This window comes from Phocoena phocoena, chromosome 14 (assembly GCF_963924675.1).
Source record: "Phocoena phocoena chromosome 14, mPhoPho1.1, whole genome shotgun sequence".
In the NCBI taxonomy this organism is placed as follows: domain Eukaryota; kingdom Metazoa; phylum Chordata; class Mammalia; order Artiodactyla; family Phocoenidae; genus Phocoena; species Phocoena phocoena.
In genome coordinates, this window is record NC_089232.1 from 89,057,920 (window position 1) to 89,082,960 (window position 25,041).

At 54.4% G+C, this 25,041-nt stretch overlaps 1 protein-coding gene across 3 annotated transcripts in view; it reads left to right on the plus strand.

The window, feature by feature from the left end:
* The window catches only part of MYT1L (myelin transcription factor 1 like), a 136,459-nt gene extending 116,621 nt beyond the window's left edge, over positions 1–19,838 (plus strand). For 2 of the 3 annotated variants that reach the window (XM_065891462.1, XM_065891463.1), the window contains exons 18-21: positions 8,300–8,391; positions 16,158–16,261; positions 19,235–19,378; positions 19,698–19,838. In XM_065891462.1, coding sequence (XP_065747534.1) covers positions 8,300–8,391; positions 16,158–16,261; positions 19,235–19,378; positions 19,698–19,838 — 481 coding nt within the window. Of the gene's footprint in view, positions 1–8,299; positions 8,392–16,157; positions 16,268–19,234; positions 19,391–19,697 lie in introns of those variants that run through there. The other variant, XM_065891464.1, reaches the window with a different exon arrangement.
* The last annotated feature ends 5,203 nt before the right edge of the window (positions 19,839–25,041 follow it).

Sequence of the window (25,041 nt, forward strand, 5' to 3'; positions counted from 1 at the left end):
TAACGATATGAATACACAAGGTCATTTTTCTCTCCAACAAACAGATGGAGAAACTGCAGTCTTCAAAGCTTTCAGGTCCAGAATGTGATTCAATCTCAGTTACACACACACACGTGGGACTTTTGACTCTTCCGATCATTGCCGATCAGGACAACATCGCCCTCAACTCTTAAGCGAACCTGAAGTAGGTTTTCAGGAACTCAGCAGTTTCTAAACTGTGATCGTGTCGTAAGAAATCCGAAGTCCACACGTCCGCCCATTTTCTGTGACTTTCTCCATCCTGTCCTCACTGTGGGACGAGAGCCTAGCCTGGGGCCTCCAGCACCTGTGCCCCCTGCATCCACCAAGGGTGTCCCTCCCGATCAGTGGGCAGCCTGGGGCCTCCCAGGTCGTCTCGTCTGGCCGTCAGCCCACGTGGCTGGCCCTCGGTATTCCTGGCACCGCCAGGCCTCTCCAGCCAGCCTCCCCCCAGCATTTGCCTCCCAGGCCTCTGAAGGGCAGAGGCGGTGGGGCCTCTGGGGGCTTCTCCCAGCCAGGCTGCTCTCGGGGGAGGGGGCGGGGAGTCTGTCCCCGGCAGCCGGGTCTCTGCTGCAGCCTCGTCTCTTGCCGGGCGTGGGTCTCCTCTCCGGACCAGCAGCATCTCAGCTCTCTTCGCACCTCCATCTCTTCTCCTTCCCCTTCTCTAGGAATCTTTATCTCGCCAGGATGAATTCTTCCAGAACCACAGCCTGTGCGCTGACTTCTTTCCGACTCTGGGATCCGGCATCTCCAAAACACTGAGACTTTGAAGCTCACAAGCCCTTTCTCTGCTTCCAGCTCTAAGGCAGCACACGCTTCTCCTTCTAGCAAAGCCGGAGGTGAAATAAAGAGGAAGAACGAAAAAACGCATCAGCTAAGGAACACTGGTTCCCACCCGCGGCTCCCCGCACTGACCCCAGCCCCCAGCCTGTGGGTGCCGTGCAGCCCCACCCGGTCAGCAGGGTAGCGTTCGGGGGCACCCCGACATGGCCAGGCCTCCCCGCACCCCTGAGGTCCAGACACTAGGGCCACAGGGCCGTGAGGGCACAAAGATGAGGCTGGGATGAGTCACCAGGCCCACACCCGGCAGAGGGAGCATCCCCTCCGCGTCCTGATGGCAGGAGGGCCAGGCAGCTGGGCCGGACCCCCCCGAGCCCCCCACCTCCTTCCTGGCCTCGTTCCCCTGGACGCATCTTGTGACCCCCATGCTCTGGTCCTCATGACGGTTTGAGAAACACTCACACTAAGACTGTCTTCGTTGGTGTGTTCCTGCCGAGGTTTGCTGGGAGGCAGCGCTGGCCCCGAGCCCATCACGTCTTCATCCGTCTAAAGGCAGCAGCCTCCCTGCAAGCTGCCCCGGCCCCCCAGGCGCTCTGTCCAGGCCTGCGTGGACCCGACACCTTTTGCCCTCTGCTCGTCCCCCGAGCAGCGTGGAGTTGGAAGAAACGTCCTGGGAACCAAATAGCACAAGAGGCCAGAGCCCTGTGCACTGGCCCCGCGGGTGGTGTCACTGGCAGGTCATGAGCCTCCGTGACTCTAGAGAAATGGAGAGAAGATGCCCCCATGACCTCAGATGCCTGAGAGAGTCAGCGGGGCCACTCCAGTCCTTGCTGCGCGAGCTACAGAGTCTTAGACGTAAGGTGAGTTTAACACGTCTGCCCACGCTCGCCCGCTTCTCCTCGAATTCCCTTTGCAAGAAGACTCTGTCTCCAGAAACCTGCCTGAGCCCCCAGAGGAGGCTCTCTTCCGCTGAAGAACCGATGACACTCTCTGGGCTCTCCCGCCAGCCCCTCTGAAGGCCGATGCCGCCCCGGGCACAGAACGCGTGACCGGCCGCCGTGTCCTACTGGCTGCTCTGTCATCACCAGACGTGCGAGGCTGCCGGGCCCACGGCTGACGTCCAGTCCCCGTGACACTTAACGTTGTTTGATTTCAGTTAATACAAGCTGAAATGTGACCCACACGGGCTGGGGGCTCCCACCCTGGATGCCCTGCAGGCCCCGACCCACTGCGCCCGGTTCCCCTCCCAAAGCTCCGTGGCTCCGTGTCCCTTGGGGTTCCCCTCTGCCATCCTCACACCGGGTCCTCCCTCCCAGAACGTGCCCTGAGCAGTCCCCCTGTGCGGCCAGGGGCCCAGCTGGGTGAGGACACGCCCGGCCACACTTCTCACCGCTGGCCAGGGGGCCGGGCCCCGCGTCCCCCCTCCTGCGGCGCCTTTACCCTGAGCTCTTAATGCCGGGGGTGTCTCCTCTGTTATCATCTGTCACCCCCCAACGCGTCAATGCCGCCTGAGCTCATGGCAGAAACTCATATTTACAGAACAGTTATGTTCACATATCCAAAAACTGATAGAAATATCACAGGAGATGGGGAAACATCTGGATTAGGAGTCCAAAGTTAATTAACAGGTCTGATGGGATCAGCTTCCTAGGCTGCCTGACACACACCACAGACTGGTGGATTAAAACGACAGAATTTATCCTCTTGGTGTCGGAAGACAGAGGTCACGACACGGGCAGGGGCGTGAGGGGACGGCGATCCTGGGTGTCACCCGAAGTCTCTGCGCCGTCGTCCCCGGCCTTCCTCTGTGTCTCTCTCGTAAGGACCCAGTCACGGGACGAGGCCTCCACCGCAGCGCGACTTCATCTTGACTCAGCGGCATCTGCAAAGGCCCCATTTCCCATGAGGTCCTGTCACAGGTTCTGGATGTTAAGGTGTCAGCATTCCTTTGGGGACACGATCAGCCCCCAGCAGTGATTTACAGGAATGTGAGCCCCGGGCTTCCTAGAGACAAGCAAAAGGAGAAACACAGAGAGAAGCAGGTTCCCCGCCGTCTGCTAGGATGCGGCAGGAGAACGAGTGGGGCTCAGGGCGGTGGGGACACTAGGTCACTAGGTGTGATCCTGCGTCACTAGGCCCGGGCCAGCAGGGCCGACCCGGCTGCCGGCTCCATCCCCCGTGGCTCTGCCCTCTGACCCCCTCGCTCCCACCCCACCCACCCTGGAAGCTTCGTCTCTAGGCTGTTTCTGTCGCTGGATGGAGGACGGGTCTGTCTTTGAGGATGCTCCCCTGGGTGTCATGGCAACACTTAAGCTTCCGTCCCCTGGACCAGGTGTGCCTAGGATCTGGCCACCAGGACCACCGTCACTCCAGGAGAGAGAGACCGCCACACTGGCCCCCAGGAAAGGGGCGGAAAGAGCACACACATTACAGCAAAGTGCCCACGGACCCCAGACCTCAGTGGGCATCTCTACACAAAGTCCTGGTCAGACGCCACAGGTTGAGAACACAGTCGTCTCCGCTCAATCTCAAACCTCCACTGAAGTGACCTACTGTCAGTTTATAAACCCCGAAAGTTTTTGAAACGGTAAAATATTGTTAAAAGAGAAGTGAATTCTATCCCATCCACCAAGTCCTGGGAGCTGCAAAGCTGGCAGACAAATGACTCAGACCTGCATCTCCGGGAGAGGAAGGGCTGGCGGGGGACATGGGTGAAGGGGGAGCTCGGGGGGCTGCGGATCCCACGGAACCCACAGACCAGTGGGCCCTCTGTGGGGGGTTCAGAGAAGGCTTGAAAACAGAGGACTAGTTCAAAGTCTCCATAAGAAGCAGCCTGACCCCTAGATGTCCAGCCCATGCCCCCGTCACCCCAGTGGAGTGGGAAGCTCTGGCCTGGGACCCCAGGAGCAGCTGGACACAGGGGTGGCCCTTGTGCTGGACTCAGGAGCATTAAGTGAAATGTGGAGGCCCCGCCACCCCCCAGCTTGTCTCAGAGCCGCTGTGGCCACTCGAGCCCATCCAGACGGGGCGGTGTTCCACCCCCGAAACCAGCGGGTCCCAGAGGAAGGTGTGATGTCTGGAGAACGGGACTGAGCGGCCTTGGGTTTCCAGCTATTTAAGGGATGCGCCAGGTAACAGGACAGAAAACAAAATAAACACGCTTAGAAGAAGACAGAAAAGGAAAAAAAGCTCAGAGAAAACAGACATTTCTGGAAGGAGAAGACTTCAAAACAAAAACAACTGTAATTTGTCATCAGACAGAAAAGGATAGAAAGAATATTATAAGTTGTGATATTCATAATTCAAAAAACATTCAGAGAACAAGAAAGATCTCTTTTTTAAAAAAAAAAAAGGCAAGTAAGACTTAAAAATCCACATAGAAAGTTAGAATACAAAGCTGAGGAACTCTCCCTTAAATTATAAAGAGGTGAGAAAAGAAGATAATATTTTAAAAATAGAGAAACAATTCATGTGATTTAATAACCAACAGCTATAGGAGTTTCTGAAAAAGTAGAGAGACGAGAGAAAATGGAAGAAAGAAAATGATCAAAGAAGGAAATCAGAAAAACCTCCAGGACCCAGAGTCTTGAGTTTTTGAGAGCTTGAGAGTTTTGAGTTTTGAGAAGATCTTGGGTTTTTGAGTTTTGAGAAGAAAGACCTCGCGGGTAACCAGTGCAGTGAAGGGAAGGCGCCCCGTCGGCCGAGCTGCCCCCAGAGGAACGGCCACAGGAGAAGCCTGAGGGCTTCCTGGGGACTGCAGGACCACCCCTCCCCAGCACCCAGGCCTCCCCGCCCGAAGTACCAGCCTCACTGCCATAAACAAACGTCATTCTCAGCCACACCAGGGGGACGCTCACCCAAGAGGTGAACTTTGGAGCCCCCTCGATTCAGCAGTGTTGGTCGCAACACTGTCAGGAAAAGAACACCTGAGGAGAGAGCCTCCGAAGGGCCGTCCCTGTAGGTCGTCCGACTCCATACCTGCCTTCCCCTGCCCAGCAATGGTGCTGAGCGCCCTCGGGCTCAGCAGTAATTCCAGGCAAGAAAGGGGGTCAGAAGAGTATGAGCCACTCAGCCCCCCATCCTCGGCGGGGAGACCCCAGCAATCCTGTGATACCCGCCAGCTGGGACCCAGGTGCTCGCAAAAGTCTGCTTCCTCCGTAATGCCATCAAAATGCACGGATGGAGGGGGATCAAGCAGGAGAAATAAAGCGATTGCAAAGCCTGCTACTCTCCCGTCTGACCCACAGCCCCTGCAAATGAACGCCTGCGACTGGGAGACCCCGTCTGTCCAAAGGCCCAGGTGGACACAGAGGCTCCTGCCCTAACGCTTCCCTCCCTCCACGGCTCAGGGCATGCTCTCGACACCAAATATGTTTTCGGAGAAACTCAGAACGTTGCTGGGGATAAACTCCAAATCCACATCTTGGAATGAGAAGGAGCCACAAGGACACCCCTTCGCACTGAGATGGGAGCAGTTCAGACAATCTGGGGGCAGAAATTCCATGGGGGTCAGAGGACACCCTGTGTCCCCAACACATCCTCTGTGGTCTCAGGAAGCACATTCAAAAGGGGCTGCTCCGGTGAGCGTGACGTGTGCCCTCGGTGTTAACGCCGGTTCCCTCGCTCAGCATCTGCCTGCACTGCCCACCCCCGAGAGTCCCCAGTGTTACGACGCAGTGGGTAACAGTAGTGCAGTGCCCGTCACCGGGAATCAGCTGGTGACACGTCCACAGTGCTACGATACAGAGGGTGGCATTAGCATGGGGATCTATGCTGTACAGGGAGGTACCACGTCCTTACTAGAGGATTTTAACATCAATGGTGAAATCGTAAATAGTGAAAAAAACAAGGTACATAACAGCCCAGCTGCACTTCTTGGGAGAGAGCCTGAGTCACGGGGGCCTTTCACGTCGGGGCCCTGTATTCTCGATTCCCGAGCCACTCTGGGCCGTGAGCAAACACCAGAGCAACACACCCCACGCGCTCTCGAATTTCTTACTTTCCTCCCAGTGGACTCCCGAGTCTTTCTAACCACTCCCCTCCCAGAAATTTTTACTTATTGAGCTATTTTCAGGGCTGATGTTCTCCTGAAGGAAGTGCACTCGGGGGGATGTCTCCTCTGTCCCTTTCTGAAGCCCTGGGCAGTGTCTGCCCGGAGCCTCCCAGAAATTCCTGGTGGAGCCTGGGCCAGACGTCTGGGGCCCCAGAGGTGGGTGCTGGGGCAGACACGGGTTAACTCTTTGCTACCTGGAGCCTGGCTTTAATTAGAAGCGTCTCCATAAGGGCCGCTGGGTCTCCGCTTCAGGACTCTCCTCTCACCACACCGAGATCCCCCCGGGGTCGCCCCCTGGCAGGACTCGGGCAGGGGACTTTGCCCTGAGATCCTGGCCCAGCGCAGACCCAGGGCACCCGGTGCGGTTGGCTCGGGCCGCCACTAGATGGCACTGCGCCCTCGCCTGGCACCCGCCACCCGGCACCGGTGCCCGGCCTGCTTCGGACACTTCCAAATTTGACCCAGGCTGGGATGCAGTCACTGGATCGGAATGGGAGGAACACGGTGCAGGCGTGTTTGCACAGAACACATCCTTCTGCGGGCCTGTCTGTGTCTCCTAACTTAGTTCCCGGCTCTGGCTGAAGGACACCGTTATTTGTCGTTCTCGGCTGGCATTTCAGTTAACCGGAAGCTAGGAGAAGCAACTGGAGACCGAAATCTGGTTCTGACCCCCAACGTGGGTCCAGGAGTCTGTGTCTGAAACTGTTTCCAGGCCATCCTGCTGCCGCACACCCGGGTTTGGGCCCCACCAGCCGGTGATGGACGCGTGGAGACACCCGAGTCCCTCACTCCGCTGGCTTCCGCGCGGCTGGGCTTCCTTCTCGTTACTTTCCACCCTCACTCTGTCCTGTAGCCCCCTCTCCCACTTCTGTTCAGGTAGGAGAATCGGGGTGGGCAGCCACCCGCCGCGCACAGCTTCCAATCCACAAGCAACCGGGAGCCCCTGGGCACGCCTGGCGACGTGCTGCCTCTGAGCAACAGGCCCCAGGGATGATGGCCCCAACGACCACTAACGGACGCTGTGTCACCCTCTGGGGTGACGTCCCACTGCCCCTTCCCCTGTAAATCTAGAAGCTCCGTGAGCGAGTGCAGGGCCCGGTGAGGTTCTGGGAAGAGCAGTGCGCACGGCGGTCACTCGGCCTCTCGGGGAGAGTCCTGCACGGTTGCCAGACGCGAACGTCTCCTCGAACCAGCACCTCAGAGCTTCCTCGTGAGAACATTTGTTGTACGAAGGTGTCCTCCCCCAAAACACCTGCTAAAATCCCCATCAGCCTCCCTGTATAAACGCAGATGTCCCACGGATGTTGCCTAGTGACCGTGTAAGTGTCACTCTCTGAGGACAGGGTCCGTCTAGCCCTGAAAATGCAGACGAAATACGAAATGATACACGTGGTTTGAATATACGTAAAACACTATAATATACACTGGCTTACATTTCACCTGCGTATGAAGCGCCAGAGGGACCCTGACGACGGGGCAGTGGGCTCCCCCTGTGTGGCCCCTGGAGGTCGTAGCCAGGCGAGGGGCGAGGGGTGCGGAGGCCCAGGCTTGGCCCCCGCGAAAGGTGCTCAGATCGCCATCCTCAACACGGACCCAGAAAGAAAGAAAGAGGGAAGGAGGCGTCCTGCAGAGACGTTGCCCGGACCAGGTCCCAGCTTAGGGTACAGAGCACACGTGGACCCGGGCAGACGGCCATTCATGAGGCTAGGAGGCAGATGGGGGCCTGTGGACCCCGACAGGTGAGGGTGTTGGCACACGTTTCAGACCCTCAGGTGAGATACTGATGCTGAGGCTCTGTTTGGGGGTTTCTCCCAAATAACTATGGGGAAGGGGCCCTGGTGAGTCAGGATGTGAGACTGGGTGGTAGCTCATCACTCTGCCCCTTCTACTTTTGCCCGTTTGACATTAAGTTTTGAATCCAACCCTTCTGTGAGTTTGAGACTTTCCACAATAAGGAAGTTTTTTATATTTTCATTTACTTTTGGCCACGCAGCGCGTCGTGTGGGATCTTAGTTCCCCGACCAGGGATCGCACCCGAGCCCCCTGCAGTGGAACGGAGGAGCCCTATCCACTGGACCGCCAGGGCCGTCCCAATAAGGAAGTTTGTTAAAGTGAGATAGGCGCTCCCTAAAAGTCCCAGGGGCCCTCAGAGGGCTCATCTCCCTCCCGCCCGAGCCCCAGCGGTCGGACCTCGCCCCAGGCCACACTGTGGCCCTGTGCTGCGTGTCCGCCCTGAAGTCCGCCATCCACAGACACCAGCCTGTGGGCACAGCCGGCCCTGCCCACCTTCCGCTCTGGTTTCCCATGTGCAGGTGGCCCTTTGTCGGCAACCAGCCCAGTCGGGTGACGTAGGGACCTGCAGCTCGCGGCAGTTTTCCCTGCAGGCCCGGGAAGCCCGCCCCCCCACCCGGAACCTGCGACTAACTCCGCCTCCCGTCTCGTCCCCAGCTTGTCGGGATGCCCGCGGGCCACGTCGGCCATGAAGAAGGCGAAGCTGTCGGGAGAGCAGATGCTGACCATCCGGCAGCGGGCCAGCAACGGTAACCGCGTGCGCCCAGCGCGTCGGGGCCACGGCCACAGCCCGGCCGTCCTCGCGGCCCCAGCGGAGCCCCAGCATAGCCTCGTCCCTTTGGGAGGGGGCAGCGGTCACTCCCGCCCGGGCAAAGCCGGTCCACGTGGGGGGAGGCGGCCTCCCCACGGCCCTCCGCGCTGGGCGCTGAGTCAGGGGCCCTCGGGCCACACGCAGCCCATGGCTGTCTCCCTGACCCTCACTCTGGGGCGGGAGCTGGCGTCCGTCTGTCTGCGCAGCCCTGCTCCCTGGCCCGCCGCAGGAGGCGCGCAAAGATGCGGGCGGAGCGCACGCGGGGGGCTCGGGCCTCGGAGCCCGTCCCAGCCCGGACTCGGGGCCCCGGGTCCACGCTACAGTCAGTTTGTGACCCCAGACCAGCGCTCGCGGTGCTTTCAGGGCCACGGGGAGGGGAGGAGAGCCTGAATCTCCGGCCACTTTCCCGCGAGGCCCATCCTTTCTGCCTTCTCCTCGTGGCTCAGCCATAAATAAGGGTCCTCTTCACAGTCTGTGGGGCGCTGCGTTTGTTGAATTTTTGTGTTTTCCCGTTGGAGACGCCACTGTTGAAAAGGCCCCCAGAGCAGGACAGGGGTGCCGTCTGGTGTCCTGGGCGTAAGGAGGCCGTGACACGCCTTAGGGAGGAAACCCGCGTCAGACAGGCTGCTGGCCGAGACTCCAGTGTCAATGAATCAGTACACCCATTAAATGAGGACGTGTCTTTCACAGAAACACACGCGCTGGTGCGCTGATGCCCGTACTGCCACCAGAGGCTCGCGGGGGCGTGACCGCGTGTGTCCCTGGGAGCTGAGGTCCAGCGGTCACTAGTGCAGTGTTTGCAGCGATCGGGAGACCAGTGCAATTGTAATCCCTCAGCAGAGTGGCCTGTGAGAGGCTCCCGCTCCCAGCCCCTCAGGGGACTTTGTGAGGGACGGGGCTCGGGCAGAGCGGGGCCTATAGTGAACGTGCTGAAGCCTGGCAAGGTGCCTCCCGAGCTCCATGCTCCTCAAAGGAACCAAGTGCCGAGAAACGCGGGTCAACCCCGTGCTGGACACCTGGACCCGCCGCAGGTAGCTCGGGCCCCAGGACTGGGTGGCGGATGGGGCCGACCCCTCCCCGTCCGCTTCCCGGGCTGCCCCGCACCCAGGATGCACGCAGACAAGGACCCAGCCGTGATGCACTCCTAGCCTGGAGACGCCTGGGGCCCGGCCGCTGTCCTGAGGCCTCCATGGCTCACCGGACACTCATTCTCGGTCGTGCGGACAGCACGAGGGGCTCAGCAGGAGACGTGCCTCGCCCTGCCCCCCCGTCATTTACCAGGAAGACAGTCAGGGCCACGACGCTTCCGCCTGAAGGTTCAAGTCCCGTGAGCCCCGCCTCTGCTCAAGGCGGCTCAGGGGCTGGAGATGGGGGGCGGGCACCAGTTAGACGGAAGTTCTCAGACTCACCCGCCAGCGTGAGGAGCCCATCCCGAGACGCCAGGGTCACCAATGTCCCTTCTCACTCAGCCATCGAGGGGCAGGGCGCGTTGCCAGAGAGAAAACAATATGCGCTGAGCTCTTTCCAAATATTTAGCCGACATTTCACCCGCACAACGTCCCCGGGGCTAAAGCAAAACTCCTTCTGCAAACCGATGTGAGTCTGCGCCAGCTCATGACTCCGGATAGACGGAGCACAGTGCAGACCCAGCGGGGAGAGAAGTGGAGAGGGCAGGTCTGCACACCCAGAGGAGGAGGCTTCCCAGCGGGCGGGACGGCCGGGGAGAGCGGGGAGTCCCCCGGGCTGGCACCTCTCACGGGGGCATCCGACACTCAGAGTCCTCCTTCTGTAACTGCTAGTCACAGCTGTTAACCAGAAAGGACTCATGGCATCTGGGAGAGGAACCAACCCCAGCCTTCATCCAGGCTGGGCACCCGGCTCCCAGCTCCACCCCGGTCAGTGGGGTCGCCTGCGGGGTTGCCATCCACCCACCTCTCTGCACCTGAGCTCAGCTTCCTGATTTTAGTCTTCGGAATGTTTCTTCCTGCTGTAGGTTCGGTCACTTGCTTGTCCACAGACGAGGACCCGGGGAAGCCCAGGTCACCTGGAGATGAAGCAGCAGAAGAGGGGCAAACCCAGGTCTTCCCAAGCCCAGTCCATGCTGGAGCCCAGGGCTGGCGGTCCCCTCGCTTCTCACCTGTCGGGGCACCTTTTCTGCCAAGATCAGGGCACTTCCTAGTAAACCCAGAGCACACGTCATCCCGTGGATAAATGGCCTCATCCCCGTGTGTGTCTGACCAAAGGGCAGGACTGCGGGAAATTCCCTTCTGCTCTTTGGGGGTCGGGAGCTCAGCAGTCACTGCCCCTGCAGCTGTGCCCGACCTTCACGGTCAAAGGCGTGGCCCTCGCTCTGTGTGAGGAGAGCCCATCGCTCACCCTCTCATCTCTTGAACACGCTGAGTGCAGACCTTACCCGAGGCCACTCACGCTCCATGTGTAATGTGTCCTCTTAACGGTGACTGAGCACCGCGGCCAAGGGACCACCTGGAGCCCTAGGGCTGACTCGGGCCGGGCCGCTCCTGTCCTGGGATCCGGCTTTTTCTCCCGAGTGTCTATCTGAAGAGGGAGGAGTGCATGCATCTAAAAGTCTCTGAGGTTTCCTTCCGGCTCTAAAATCCAAGGTTCTTTCTTTTTCTTTCTGAAGTTTAGAGAAGAGTCTGTTCCCATCTCTTCCCCGCAAAGACTCTCACTATTCTATGTCTCCCCCTGAATGATTCCACATCGTCGGTCAGCTCTCCGGGCAGCTGGGGCTCTGCAAAGTTACCAGGGGTCTCCTCCAGGACCCTCTGCACACGGTCACTCCGGGCCTGTGAGCATCTCTGCCCGGAGTTGGGCTGCAGGCGGCTTTGGGGTTTTGCTTTTTTGGTTTTAGTTTTTGGCCAAGCCTTCAGGAGAGAAGGAAAAGAAATAACGTTTTTCTGCCCTTCTCATCTACTGGCTGGGATGGTGAGCTGAGGGAAGGCCCCCTCCCCTGCCTGCAGCTCTGTCCGGGGATTTCATGCACTTATTCATTTATATTCCCATCAGCCCCAAGCGTGGGTACTGACGCTCCCCTTTACCAAGAAGGAAGAGGAAACTCAAAGCGGTGAAGAGGTGAAAGCGGTGCCAGGCGACCTGTGAGGGCACACCCGCAGCCAGGGCCCCGCCGTGCCCCAGTGGCACCGAGGGGCCAATGAGCCTACCTGGCGCTCTCCCCTCTCCAGAGGCGGGCTTCACAGCCAGGCACTTGTGCCCTGGGGCTCTCGAGGGTGACCTGGGGGCACGTCCACATGGATGGCTTTAATTCCAGACCCTCGAGTTCCACGTGACTCCCTAGAATCCGACAGTCTGAGAATCTGTCCGTCACCTGCCAGGTCTTCCCAGCTTCCCCACCGTCACGGAAGAAAGGCTGCTCCCGAGTCCTGGACTCACACACGTGCAGACACTTAACGAGGAACCACTCACGAATGCTGGGCTCCTGAGGGCGCCCCCCAGCGGGCAGGAGGGCAGGTCCAAGAGCTTCAGGAGAAAACGGTGCTGCAGCCGGTGCTCCTTAGTTCATCCAGGCAAAAGCTCACATCTTCATCCCTCCATCCATCCATCCACCCGTCCATCTCCTAGAATAAAATTTAGAGACGGAAAGGTCACCATGGGGGCCCTGGCTAGCGCTTTATTGGGTCTATGGTGGCCTCTGTTGGACGGTTGATCTGACCTGCAGACTGTTTTGATAACGAAGCCTGATTTGCCACTTAGTTTACACAGTAGATATTTTTTAAATAAATTAAACACTCAGTCCAAGGCTTTGATGAAAATATACTGAAAGCACTCTGCAACATACAATTTTCTAGAAATATATACATTTTTGGCCACTAAAGTCACAGTAAAAACCATCAGATGGCAGTTTTAGGACTTGTGAGGGAGAGGTGTGTCTTTTTAAAATTCTTTAATTCAACAGGTATCGAAGCCCGCTGCACTAGACCACATACAGTATTTTTTCTTTCCTTTTAACTGTTTGTCAGCTCATGTGGACTGGGTCAGCAGGACAAAACCAATCTGTGCTACTTTCCGGTCAGAGCAGAGATGGGCCTGCAGACACCCCGGTGCTGTCGGGCTGCTCAGACAACACGGCACTTAACATTTTTCTTTGGCCCCTGTTTGGCGAGTCTCGCTATAGCTCAGGTATCTTATATAGTTAGCTTATTTCTTATAGCCACTGTGACAGATAGGGACCTTTTTAAATGGAGGGATTTGAGGTTTCTAGGAATTAAGGAAAGTACTCACCACAGGACCCTTAAGTAGCAAGATATGGATTCAGATTCCAGGTCTGTCGTGTTTCAAAACCCGGCTCTAAACCCCAGACCTCTAAAACCTCTCATCAAGGCAGTTCAGAAATGCTTCCAGCTCGGTGCTTTGTGACGACCTAGAGGGGTAGGATAGGGAGGGTGGGAGGGAGACGCAAGAGGGAGGAGATATGGGGATGTATGTACACGTATAGCTGATTCGCTTTGTTGTACAGCAGAAACTAACACAACATTGTAAAGCAATTATAATCCAGGAAAGATGTAAAAACAAAAAAAAGAAAAGGAAAGGAAAGGAAAGCAATGCCACCAGACTTCAGGAAATCCCCCAGGACCGTGATCTCTGTCCCCTGCTTAGACGTTGGTTTTCCACAAAAGTTAAACAGAACATAATAATTGTTGGAAACTCTTTCATGAAAATTCAAACCAGTGAAATGGGCTCCCAAGATTTCACCTATATTCCAGAAAGACCACATTCTTGTCTCATAATTTTATCAAAATTCTTCTAAGTTTGCTGGAATCTAGCCTCAAGACAAAGATGCTGACGTGACGGTGTATTTTACACGCTTCGCTGTATATTAGGTACCGCCGATGGGGTGCTCCTGACAAGTGAATTAAGGGGGTTTAATTGGAAATTCGAGGCGTGCTATTCTCTCCCACCGTTCTCTGGGTTTTATAATAGGGCAGTGATCTGCAAACCGCCAACCCTGAAATGGATTGTTTTGCTTACAACTCCACTCACTTCTCAAGGGAAACGTGAAATCTCGGTGTTGGAAACAGGAAGTTGCGTAGCACATTTTTCACCCTTCCTACCGCGATTATCCAGAATCAGACCTCTTGATCAAATAGCTCTGGGGGTGTACCGGGGGTAGCTCCCCAGGAAGAGCTGCCCCAGCCTCACATACAGACTCTGGCAGGAGGTACCTCCGTGACACGCAATCACGTCTGCTCTCTGACACTTCCAGTGTCCCATGCAAGTAAAAATGAGACATTTTATTTAATACGTGAGAGAAGACTGCTCCTGTATTAACCGACGCGTTTCCTTTGCACAATGTATTCTCACACTACAGAGAGGCCCAGAGCCATTGCCTGAGGGGCCTTGTGGAGACGCGGCCCCTCTCTCAGCAAGCGCCCGTTCGGCAGAACATTCGAACCGGTAACGGTGGCTTCAAAGAGAGCCTGAATGCAAGCAAAGCTCGGGAAACCTTAAAAGGCAGCTGCACCTCAGGGTCCGAGAACCGAGGGACATCCTCTGGGCCTCTTAGGAAAATGCGATGACCCTCTCTTCACACGGCTGGTCCTCAACAGAAACTGCAAAACACACCCGGGAAAAGAGAAAGTTTTAAACTGTTCAAATCTGAAAAGCTGAAGAACTATGACATGAAGAACTTGTCCAGAAATCATAACAGAAATTCACTTGGAAAATCTGACGACCCTCACAGCCCAAGGATTCAGTTTTCACAAGAGATGTTCTCCGTGCGGTTGGAAGCCCAACAATTTAGAGGAATGTGTGGCGAATCCTCGTTAAATGATAAACTGCCTCATGGTTTAGTTGTTTTACAAGTCAGGATTTTTATGCATTTATCGTGATTATTTTTATGCATTCTTATCTTGAGCTATACCTGAACTTCAACTACGGAAGAATAATTACGTTGGCCACAGCCTTGATGGAGACCTCCCGTGTGCCAGGTTTTTTATATACCCTGACTCAGTCAATCCTAAGCCCTAATTTTGAGAGATTGCCATAAAGACCTGGTCACGTATAAAACGTGGGGGAATAGCGGCCTCCACCCGAGAAAGGGTGAACCTCGTTTCATTCCTAGCAGTATTTGTTACTATATCCTTTATGACCTGCTTTCCGGGGTACATTTGATAAAAAGGAAGACTTTGTTGTTGATGTTCTGGACCTTGTAAGACGCTGGCAGAGAAGCACCTTGAGGACCTAAGACGCTGATCAGGGGTCATGGACGAGAGAGCCATCACTCTGGTTAAGGTCACCCCCCGTCCCCCTGGGTGACGGTGGGAGCACAGCAGGGGGAAGAGGGAAGACTTGAGCAGGTGCTCAAGACCAGCTCATCCGTGAGCCTCGCTTCACACCTGAGACAGGTCCGTGGGGAGAAACGATTCAGAAGGAGGATTATTAAAGGGGAAATTAAACTGAGCATGATGACACGCCCCTCCTGCTGCTTTTATGAGGAGACATAACGCCGTGGGAGAAATGCGATTCTTCGCAGGAAGATGCTTTACTCTTGAGGATCTTTTTTTTTTTTTTTTTTTTTCCATTTCGCTAAAAACAGCAGCTGAGACCCAGACCCCCAGTCTCTCTTTGCTTTGTCTTCTCGACTCCTGGGAGGCGAGGAACCCTCCGTGGAGGGTCTGCAGCATTCCAGGTTGTCTGGGGCCTTCCGTCCCAGGCGGACTGGACCCCTCTCTCTACAGAGCTGGACAGCGGCCCCCCAAGTTCCCCCAGGTGCCGTGCGAGGGACAGGTGTGGTCGTCCTGTAGCTTCACTTGCCGGGTTCCTGCTCGTCCCCTAGGGACGCTCAGCCGTGGGATACCAGTGTCAAACACCAGAAGTATCGGGATCTTTCTGACACTGGTCAGGCCAGGTGGCCAGCAGCCAGCCAGGCGAGCTGGCCTTGAAAACGCCCCTTGTAAACCCTGACAATTGCCCCTGCAGCCCAGCCAGGGCCCCGCTGGTGGCTGCACAGCCCCCCTCCTGCAGGACGCGGCCCAGCCAAGCTTCACGCCCTGGCCATTCAGATGGGGGGACGTGTTTATTAGTTAGCTGTCAATATTCAGAGAGCCTCTGTGACCACCCGCCTGAAGTCTGTCACTGCTCCCTCATCCTCCCACAGGGGACAGCTACCTCAGCACCCACCGAGTTGGGTTTTTGGTTACCGGTCTGTTATCAGTTTTCCTACCCAAAATCTAGGCTTGCGGAGGGCAGGGACCCTGTTGGCCTCATTTTCAGATATGTCAGCAGGCTCCTTCCCAGACTGATGGGGGAGAAAGAAAGAGGGAGCAAGACAGAGGTGCAGACAGAGACAGGGAATAAACACAGGAGACAATTCACAGGCTGCACTGCGTAAATCCACGTCCAGGACGAGATGGTTTCGGCTGGAGTCGTGGGGGGGGGGGGGGGTCACACCCTGAGGCTCTGGTTAATCGTCCCAGGGAGACGGAGCCTTTCAGTTTGGGGGGCCTGAGTCCCCCCAGTTGATTTTTTTCTGTTTTTAGGTGCCTTAATTGTAAGGAGGGTGGCAGTGGGGATAGAAGGCACACAAACTGTGACTCTAGTTTTTAATTCACGAGTATCCTCTCCCAGCAAATTCGGTTCCAAATCTAGAAAGAGCGACACCGCCAGGTTCTACCTGTAGTGTTCCCAGGTGCAGCGTCTCTAAGCCCCTCCCCTCCGCCCTTTCAGGCGTAGAGAACGATGAGGAGATCAAGCAGCTGGATGAGGAAATCAAGGAGCTGAACGAATCCAACTCCCAGATGGAAGCCGACATGATCAAGCTCCGGACTCAGGTAACAGTTTCTGAGGCCTCAATCGAGCCGCCGCCTGCGCTGACGCCGCGGAGCCGAGGGCTGCCGCCATTTCCTGTTTCCTTGCCCGGTTTTCCCTTTACTTGTTCACCTTTTTTCTCAGTGTCCTGCTGAGATCATTTCAGTGGCAAAACTTGCTGTGACAGAGGGGCCGCCGGCCGGCTAGTTTTCCCTCTTGTGTTGGTATTTTTAATGACACGTGGTTATGAGTAGACGGTCCCGAGGAGCGCTGCTCCTGCAGCGGGCGAGCTCTTTCCCCCCCGGGATGCAAAGGCCCTAAGGTCATCACGCGGTAAACAGGAACAGGGAGCTTGTTCCTTGGGTTCCCGGGGGCCGCTGCTATCCGTGGCCTCACAAGCCTGCCCGGAGGGGAGGGGTGGAGCCTTTATTGAGCACCTAGCAGATGCCCCATCCCAGGGGCTTTGGTCCTATAGCCCAGGTGCCCACAGCGGTCCACATGGTAAGTGTCCACAACTCCCGCTGCACCTGACTGCTCAGCCAGGGCCGTAGAGCCGTGGGCCCAGCGCACCCAGTTTGCCCCTCCACAGGCCTTCCCCGCCCCGGCTCTGGGAATGGGGAAGCACTGCAGCCACTCACAAGTGAGGCCAGGGATTCCTGTCCTGTTCGAACCCACGCCCTCTGTGGCCTGGACCTGCCCAACCCCAGCCATCCCCTCGGGGCATCACAGACTTACTGGGATTCTTGCCCATGGGCTTAGGGGGCAAGGACAGGTCCCTGCTGGTCCCCGTCCCCGCGGGCACAGCCTCTCCAGGGAGGGGAGCCCTCCAGCTATGCCCCCACCAGGGTCACCACAGGGACTCCAGGGCTACCCTTTCGTGCCCTCGGGCGGATGTGAGGCTGAGGTTCTCTGCCTGGCCGTTCTGTCCACTTGTTCGGACACCAGCCCACCTGCTGACCACGGCCTCACCTCCGGCTGTGCTGCAGCCAAAGGTGTGCCTGAGACAGGCAAGGGTTTTCCTTACCTTTAATCCAAAACCACAGCAGGAAGGGTGGAGGCCGTGCCACTGGGCTTTCTGGTACCCCTCACCTCCAGCCGGGTCAGTGACACCGGGAGGGAGAGGACCGTGCTGCTGCGTTTTGTCCAGCGACTGGAGGTGAAGACAGAGCTCTCCAGGCCGCACACCCCGTCCACACAGGACACATGCATGGCCCCCAGAAGCCCCGTAGCACGGCCGCTGGGATAGTTAGGGAGCGACGGTCACCGCGCCTGATAGCCCCGGAGCCCAAGCCCCAGCTGTCAGAGCCCAACTCTTACCTGTGTTACCTGAGGGCTCCAGTGAGCCTTCAGTGTGAAAATAGCTTCTGATTCTGCTGCTTCAAAGGCACTGAATGGTCAGTCTGACCCGCACCTCTCTCATTTTACAACTGCAGAAACTGAGGGAGACCAGGGTCCTCGCAGGGTCCCAGGTCCAGAGCCTGGACAGAGTTCATGGCCTCTCCATCGAAAATGCTCAGAACTGGGGCCTTCCCTGGTGGTCCAGTAGTTAGGACTCTGCGCTTCCACTGCAGGGGGCAGGGGCTCGATCCCTGGTTGGGGAGCTAAGATCCCACAAGGCGCACAACATGGCCAAAACAATAAAAAAATAAAACAAAATGCTCAGAACAGTATGAAGAATTGTATACTTTTTTCATATCATCCAATCAGTGATTGCTGAGCTCTATGTTTGTCTCTTATAAATCTTATCTTTATCCTGAGCCAGGTAGCTTTCGTACAAGCAGGCACACACCATCCTAGCGGCCTCCTCCCTGCACTGCAGGAAACGAGATGTCCCTCAGACACATAGTCGGAGGACACGCTGCCAGTGGCAGGGAGAGGAGGAAGGTCCCCATCCCCAGGCGGAGGACCCTGAGCCAGGGCCGGGGGCACAGAACCAGCCGCGTGCCCTGCCCTCCCCCTGGCTGTGAGCGGGGAAACCCTACCTGAGACATCGGAGTTTAGAGCTTATGAAGCAGAGATTCAGGTGACTGGGGGCAGCCGGTGGTTACAGCGTGAAGGCGCTAAGGCGGTGAGCTCGGTGCACGTCCGGCAACTCTGTCTTATTTCTACGCATCCCCTGTGATGCTGACCTGCGGCTGCCAAGCTACACAGGTGCGGGGGACCCACAGAGCCCGGCACACGCTCTGTGGCTGCCAGGAGCCCCCGTACCCGTGTAACCAGCCTTGACTACAGCATCCAAGCTGCCTATTCGCTTCCACGACTGTGTCCCTGCAGCCCACGCAGATGGGGGCAGCCCTCCTGCCTGGCCGTGTAGTAAGTGCTGGTTGTCTGGTGGCAGGTGGAGGCCAGAAGGTGCCACGGCAACTGTTAAAATCTCTCTGGAATATTAGAGGAAGGAAGAGCTGCCCAGGAAGCCACGGTAGACCTTTATCCGATGGAGGGTTGCAGAGATGTCATACATGCCGGTAGAGACACCTGCCTCGACCCCGAGGAGAGGGCAGTGACGTGCCTCACAGATAAATCAATATTTCAAGACTTACCTGTGCAGAATTAAGTTCAGGCTAAAAAGAAGATGTATTAGTCGCCACAGTGCATAAGAGACTAATCCAGATAAAGAATCCCATCAGGCCAGCGGAAAGGCCAGGGTGGGACGAGGACACAGTCCTCATGTGATCCTCTATGCACAAGGACAGGCAGAACTTTTTAAAACATTGAGTGAAAGTCGACACAGCCCAGGAGTCAAGCCCACGCTAACGCGTGAATCCCCTTTCGGAAAGACAAGCCGTTAGAGTCCAGTTGCCATGTGCTCAAGTGTGATGACTCAACGCACACAAGACAATGACCCTGAAAATGACCTACGCTTCACGTGGCAGCCTCCCGATTTAAGCAGAGAGGTTCTTCCTCTGCCTCGGGAGCTGAGGCCTCTCCCTGTGGGACCGGGCGCTTGCTCCCCAGGCTGGCTCGTGTTACATGTCCCACGCATCTGTGCGTTTCAGATCACCACCATGGAGAGCAGCCTGAAGACCATCGAGGAGGAGAACAAAGTGATCGAGCAGCAGAACGAGTCCCTCCTGCACGAACTCGCCAACCTGAGCCAGTCCCTGATCCACAGTCTCGCCAACATCCAGCTCCCGCACATGGTAAGTGACTGACCGCGCGGAGCAGCCACCGGAGGCCTCGTGCGGGGCGCATCCCAGAGTAGATGTCTTTTTCTTTTCTATTTTCACCGTTCTTCGAACTTTGGATATTTGCGGTTACCTCCCCCAAAACCATAACGTTGATTGCTAGAGACTCTGGCGGGGCTGAACCAGTAGATCCCCTAAGATTAAGCCTCTCTGAAAAGGCCTTTTAACTATGCTAAGGACAGTGGCGATATGCTATGATACTATTTTATGCTGATGTGAATATCCTATTTAGAAAGTAAAAGTTGCATATGAACTACTATTTAATATCTCGTAGGATCCAATCAATGAACAAAATTTTGATGCATACGTGACTACTTTGACGGACATGTATACAAATCAAGATCGTTATCAGAGTCCAGAAAATAAAGCTCTACTGGAAAATATAAAGCAGGCTGTGAGAGGAATTCAGGTCTGAACAGCTGCTGTAGTGATGGAATCTTGCTTAAAAAAAGGATGCCTCTTGTTCTTTGCTGCTGTAATTTACCAGAAAGTGTTATATATTTATTTCTGTTTGAAACAGTGTTATGCTTACAAGACTTCATAATGATTTCATGTCTTGCTTTAAAGATAGTACCTACAGAATAGTTTTGGAATACATTCACATTTTTGTACGTTTTCATATAAGCTGACATAGTGTGATATGCCATGTAACGTTTATAGCTGCTAATGTATGCACATTTGAGGGTATATATATTTCTGAAGAGGTAAGCCGATCAAAATAAATAGAGTGTAAATTCTTTTTAATGCCTTTAGTGATTAAATGTTTTAGTATTTTGAACTGAAATGGACAAAAAACAAAAACAGCTTTGAGTGATCATGTGGTGGTCCTGCAGCCACCCTTTAGGTGTTATCATTTTGCCTCACGTTGGAGGAGTTTACGGAATTTAAGAAAAACATTTCGTGTGCATATTGTTTCATAGCAAGAATTGGTCGCAAAAAACAAATGCTTTATTTTTGAACAATGCTTGGAAATATTATGTGATTTTTTTGTTTGTTTGTTTTAGGAGGATGGTGTATGGTGGGGCAATAAATGAGGTTTTTTGCATTCCAAGGAAATGGCATATGGATTAACTGTAAGAAATGAGATAAGTAATTTATTGTAAGACAGCACCAAGCCATGGAAACTTGGCAGAAGATTCAAAGCAGCTTAAACAGCACTTTTTAAACTAACTCCTGAGCATTAATTACATGGTGTGACTATGGGACCTTCAGTTAAGACAGGGGCCTATTAGAGGTGGATGACCCGAAGACTTCCTCTTCCATTCTCAGTACCCTTTGGAACAAACTTCTTTTACCTCCCCGAGAGTTCCGTGTCCCTCTGAACTGTCTAACAGAATCTGTGTGTTTTCATTTACGCTCAAAAGATCACTTAAGACTATTTACTTCCCCTTCCACCTTAAACAGAATTATTCTTGCAGTTGTTGTTGCTGTTATGATGTCACGTACGGGGTTGAAGGCCCATGATTTGTGAGTCCTCGAGCGACTGGGCTGATCTGTCTGCTCGCCTGCGTGGGCCAGCAGCTCCGAGAAGTGCCCTCACCCCACGCTGACTTTGAATAAGCCCGGGTCCTATTCAGAGTCAGGACGAGTGTGCTCCACTGTCCCGTCCCGTCCGCTGGAGACCAGTTGACCGTAGAACGTTTGCGTAGCCTTGTTTGATCTGTCATGACCTTCTCTAAGAATGAATGCAATCAGATGTTGAGAGTAACTAAATATACTTCAGCACTTTTTTGCTTTACACTAGATCATCTTAGACTCATTTGCACCCTGGAGATTGATTGTTTTACCCGACGACTGCACTACGTGTTGCATAGGACCACTTTCCACGGCTGCGCTCTCCCCTGCTCGCTCGTCCCTGGGACGACGTGTGTCGTGTTTTCCGATTGCCGTTGACTTGATTTACATGTAATAGCATTCTTCCTTCCATGTCTTGATGTTATGCAGGAAGTACAAAAGTACTTAAAATTTTGTTATGAAAAAAAAAAAAAAGATGGGTTTTGTAAAAATAAAAAAAAAAAATATTTTTAGCAGAACAGGACTTACAGGGTCATTGCCCCCACACGTGCCAGTCGACTATTTGCACTTACCTTGTCCTATATATCCGTACGGAGGTGTGCAATTCCCGTGTCAGTAGCCTCGTGACACTGACCCTGGAGGAATCTGAGGAGGCCTCCCGGCTGACCCGATGACGCTAAGGGAGATTACAGGGACCTCACAGCAAATACTCTGATACAATACTCAACCTCGGTATATATATATATGTATAAATATATGTACATCCCAGCGGCACTTTAGACTGCTCCCTGTACAAAAGCTTACAGTTTTCCAGGAGGACTTTAATAATTAGCTGGGAAAAGATTACGTCATGACTTGGGCTCTGCAGCCCCTTCTCTGGAGAGCCCTTTTTCTGTTGTGTGATTAGTTGTAGCTGCCCTGCTCAGAATTGCCTTTTTGAGAACTGAAGCCAGGTGCTCTGCGTCACCTGCGGCCATATGTCCCATCCAGGGCCCCGGCCTCCTTGCGGGGGGGCCCCCGTTGTTCATATCGGCACATGCATCTCCCCGCCCCGTCGTGTCTGCAGCTTCTTGGCCAATATAGTGATGCTTTTGGTAGAGTAATAGGTAGTGTCAGTTTGGGATTCTAATTGTTCTCACCTATGTACAATGGAAAGGGGTTTTAAGCACAAGTCTGCTGCTCATCTAACGTTGGTACATAATATCAGATCAAAAGTTACCCGTGACTATTATATAAGGACCACAACAGTGTCACATATTAGAATGCTGACCTTTCACATGGAACTATTGTGAGTCATCAGAGTTTATTTATTATAACTTACTGTTCATATTCACTTCTAAGTTAATTTAAGTAATCATTTATTAAGACAGAATTTTGTATAGATATTTATCGTGCTCTCTGTGGAACTGAAGTTTGATTTATTTTTGTACTACACGGCATGGGTTTGTTGACACTTTAATTTTGCTATAAATGTGTGGAATCACAAGTTGCAGTGATATTCATTTTTAAATTGTGAACTTTGTACAAATTTTGTCATGCTGGATGTTAACACATCTTACTCTAAATAAAAAAGGTGTTACCACATTTGTGGCACGACGGGTCTCTAACCGGGTGTGCATCTTCACTGGAGTCCGGAAGTGCCTGCTGTCTGGGGCCCCGCGGGACCCCCGGGAACGTTTCTGCCCAACGCCGGATGCTTTCACTGTAACGTGTTCGGAGGTTTCGTTCTCTACTCCGAGGCCCCTGAGAGCAGATGCGAGCAGCTCAGGAGGCGCCTGTGCGGAGCCTGTCTGGAAGCCACTCTGCCACACCAGCGGTCACCCCGCCCTCTCCCCCAAGGTCACGTCACACGCAGGCGTCTCCCCAGAACAGGGACGTCCTCACTGCCACGGTTATCCCTCTAGATATGACATCGTCATTACGTAACACGCGTCCGCGTCCCAAAGTTCCCACTTGAGCCAAGAACGTCCTTTACGGGTTTTTCCAGATCTGGTGTCACGAGGGCTCACAGGCTGCTTCCGGTTACCACGTCCCCACCCGCGGTCCCTTCACTCCCCTGCCTTCCCGGGTCTGCAGGACACAGAGGTTTGAGAGGTGTCCAGGTGGTCAGCTTTGTCTGATGGTTCAGTTCCCAGGAAGACGCTGTGTCTTCTTTCTCAGCACCTCCCATCTGGGGTTCCGGGGGCCACTCGCAGTGTGATCGGTGCCCTGGGAGCACCGTCACCATTGTTCCTTCCACACCGTCAGCAAGGATCACCCACAACCCTTAAATTAGCCCCCAAATATGATTTAACAACGATGAGTTACCCAGCTGCCCATCACCTTCATTAGTAAAAGTAACCCTCTAAAACTCCAAAAACACTCACCTGTACTAGACACAGTCCCGCAAAATATAAAATTTGAGGAAGAGACCCGCCATACTCTTTGTTAAATCCAAAACAGAGTCCCAGTGGCGTCTTCTGCTGGTTCAAGGCCATCCGAGCCCCTCTTCCCAGCGAGCATTGTTGATATTTTATACCTAACAGCTTGGTCAGCTGCATCAGGGCTGACGGAGGGGGGAGGGTGGAGGGTTGCTTTCAGGACGCTGCCACCTCTGTCTCTCCATACCTTGGGGTGCACCTCTGTGAAAAGCCCCGTCTTCAGGATCAAACGCAGTTAAAGCAGATGGTGGTGCGTCAAGGAGCTGCTGGCAGTGGCTGAAATCTTTCAACTTGATGGTCGAAAGCCGTTTTGCCCTCGCCTGAGAATTGGTATAAACATCTTGGAAAGCAGTAGAGCAATAATATCAAAGATCTCATAAAATTCAAATTTCTGACCCAGTAGTTCCAGAAGGTCCCCTAAAAACACCAAAGCAACTGCAAATGCATTGAAATAAAGTCCTGTTTCAGAGGAAGGTTTGAGCAGCTGATGCCAAATGCACCTCACGGAACACTATGGCGTTCCTAGAAAGGCTGGTTATAAAGACTCAGTGATAAGACGCTTGTGATAAAGCCGGTGAACAGTACAGAAAACACGCTAAGGAGCAGCTGAGTGGCAGCAAGTTTGGGCCAGGTCCACCTGTGTTAGTGACTGAGAGACCCGCGATTCTCGTGGTCCAGCCGTCCCCCAAGCCTGTGGAAGGGGGATCTGTCCAGTGCCGTCCTCGGTCTCCTCCGGGAAGCCCCGTCACCAGGAAGGGAAGTGATGCCCCTCTTCCTCGGGAGGTAGCCTCTCCAGGAACAGGAGAAGCCTTTACTGACGGCCAGAGCATCTCAGCTCCCCGAAGGCCTAAGTCCCTGCACCGTTAATCTGGGGCCATTTCTGCTGCGGGAGACCTGGGTGCACTCAGGGCTCCCATGAGTAGAGCTCTCCCTCCACAGCCTGAGCTCCAGTCCCTGTGGCCTCCTCAGCAAGGCAGAGCAAAGCAGGAGAGCCTTGGGCCTTAAGCAATTTTAAATATGCATCAGGGAAAACAAACTTTCTTCATTGTCTTTTTTCTTTTGCATTTACACCGCCTTAGATCCAGAAGTTTATTCACCAAAACCATCACACAGATTCTCTCCACGTGATCAGATTACGAGCCTTGCTCATTTCCTTCTCTATAGGGTTCTGTTTTCCCCAGTTTTCTTGAGGTGTGATCGACATAATCAGATCTAAGCATCATCATCATCATCATCATCATCATCATCGAGGAGGGTCATGTGACCCCTTATAAAATCAAGAAAAAATGCCATCTTTAAGGAATTCTCTAGGTGATGCTGGGAGAACACTGCTCTTTATGGCTGAGCAGGTACTGCTCCCGATGGGGAGGTCTGCACGGTCAGGGGAGAGAGGAGGCCAAAAGGTAGAGAACCTTTGTTAGGCTTAAATTTTTCTTGTCTTGCCATAAAATATGAATTTTATTCCACATTAATAGGCACAGGTGTTACTGCTCCCTTGGAGCTGTATCTGCCGGTACTGACCCCCAAAGCACCTCCCTGAAAGCTTGCTTTTGGACCCTCTCTGCTTTCCATCTGCTTCCCCGTTGCTGTGACCGGATTGGTTGACTACACTAGAAGCAGCCAGACCTCCGGCTTCCTCGTTCCCATCCTGGGCGTTAGGAGAGCTGGAAGTCTCTGGAGTTC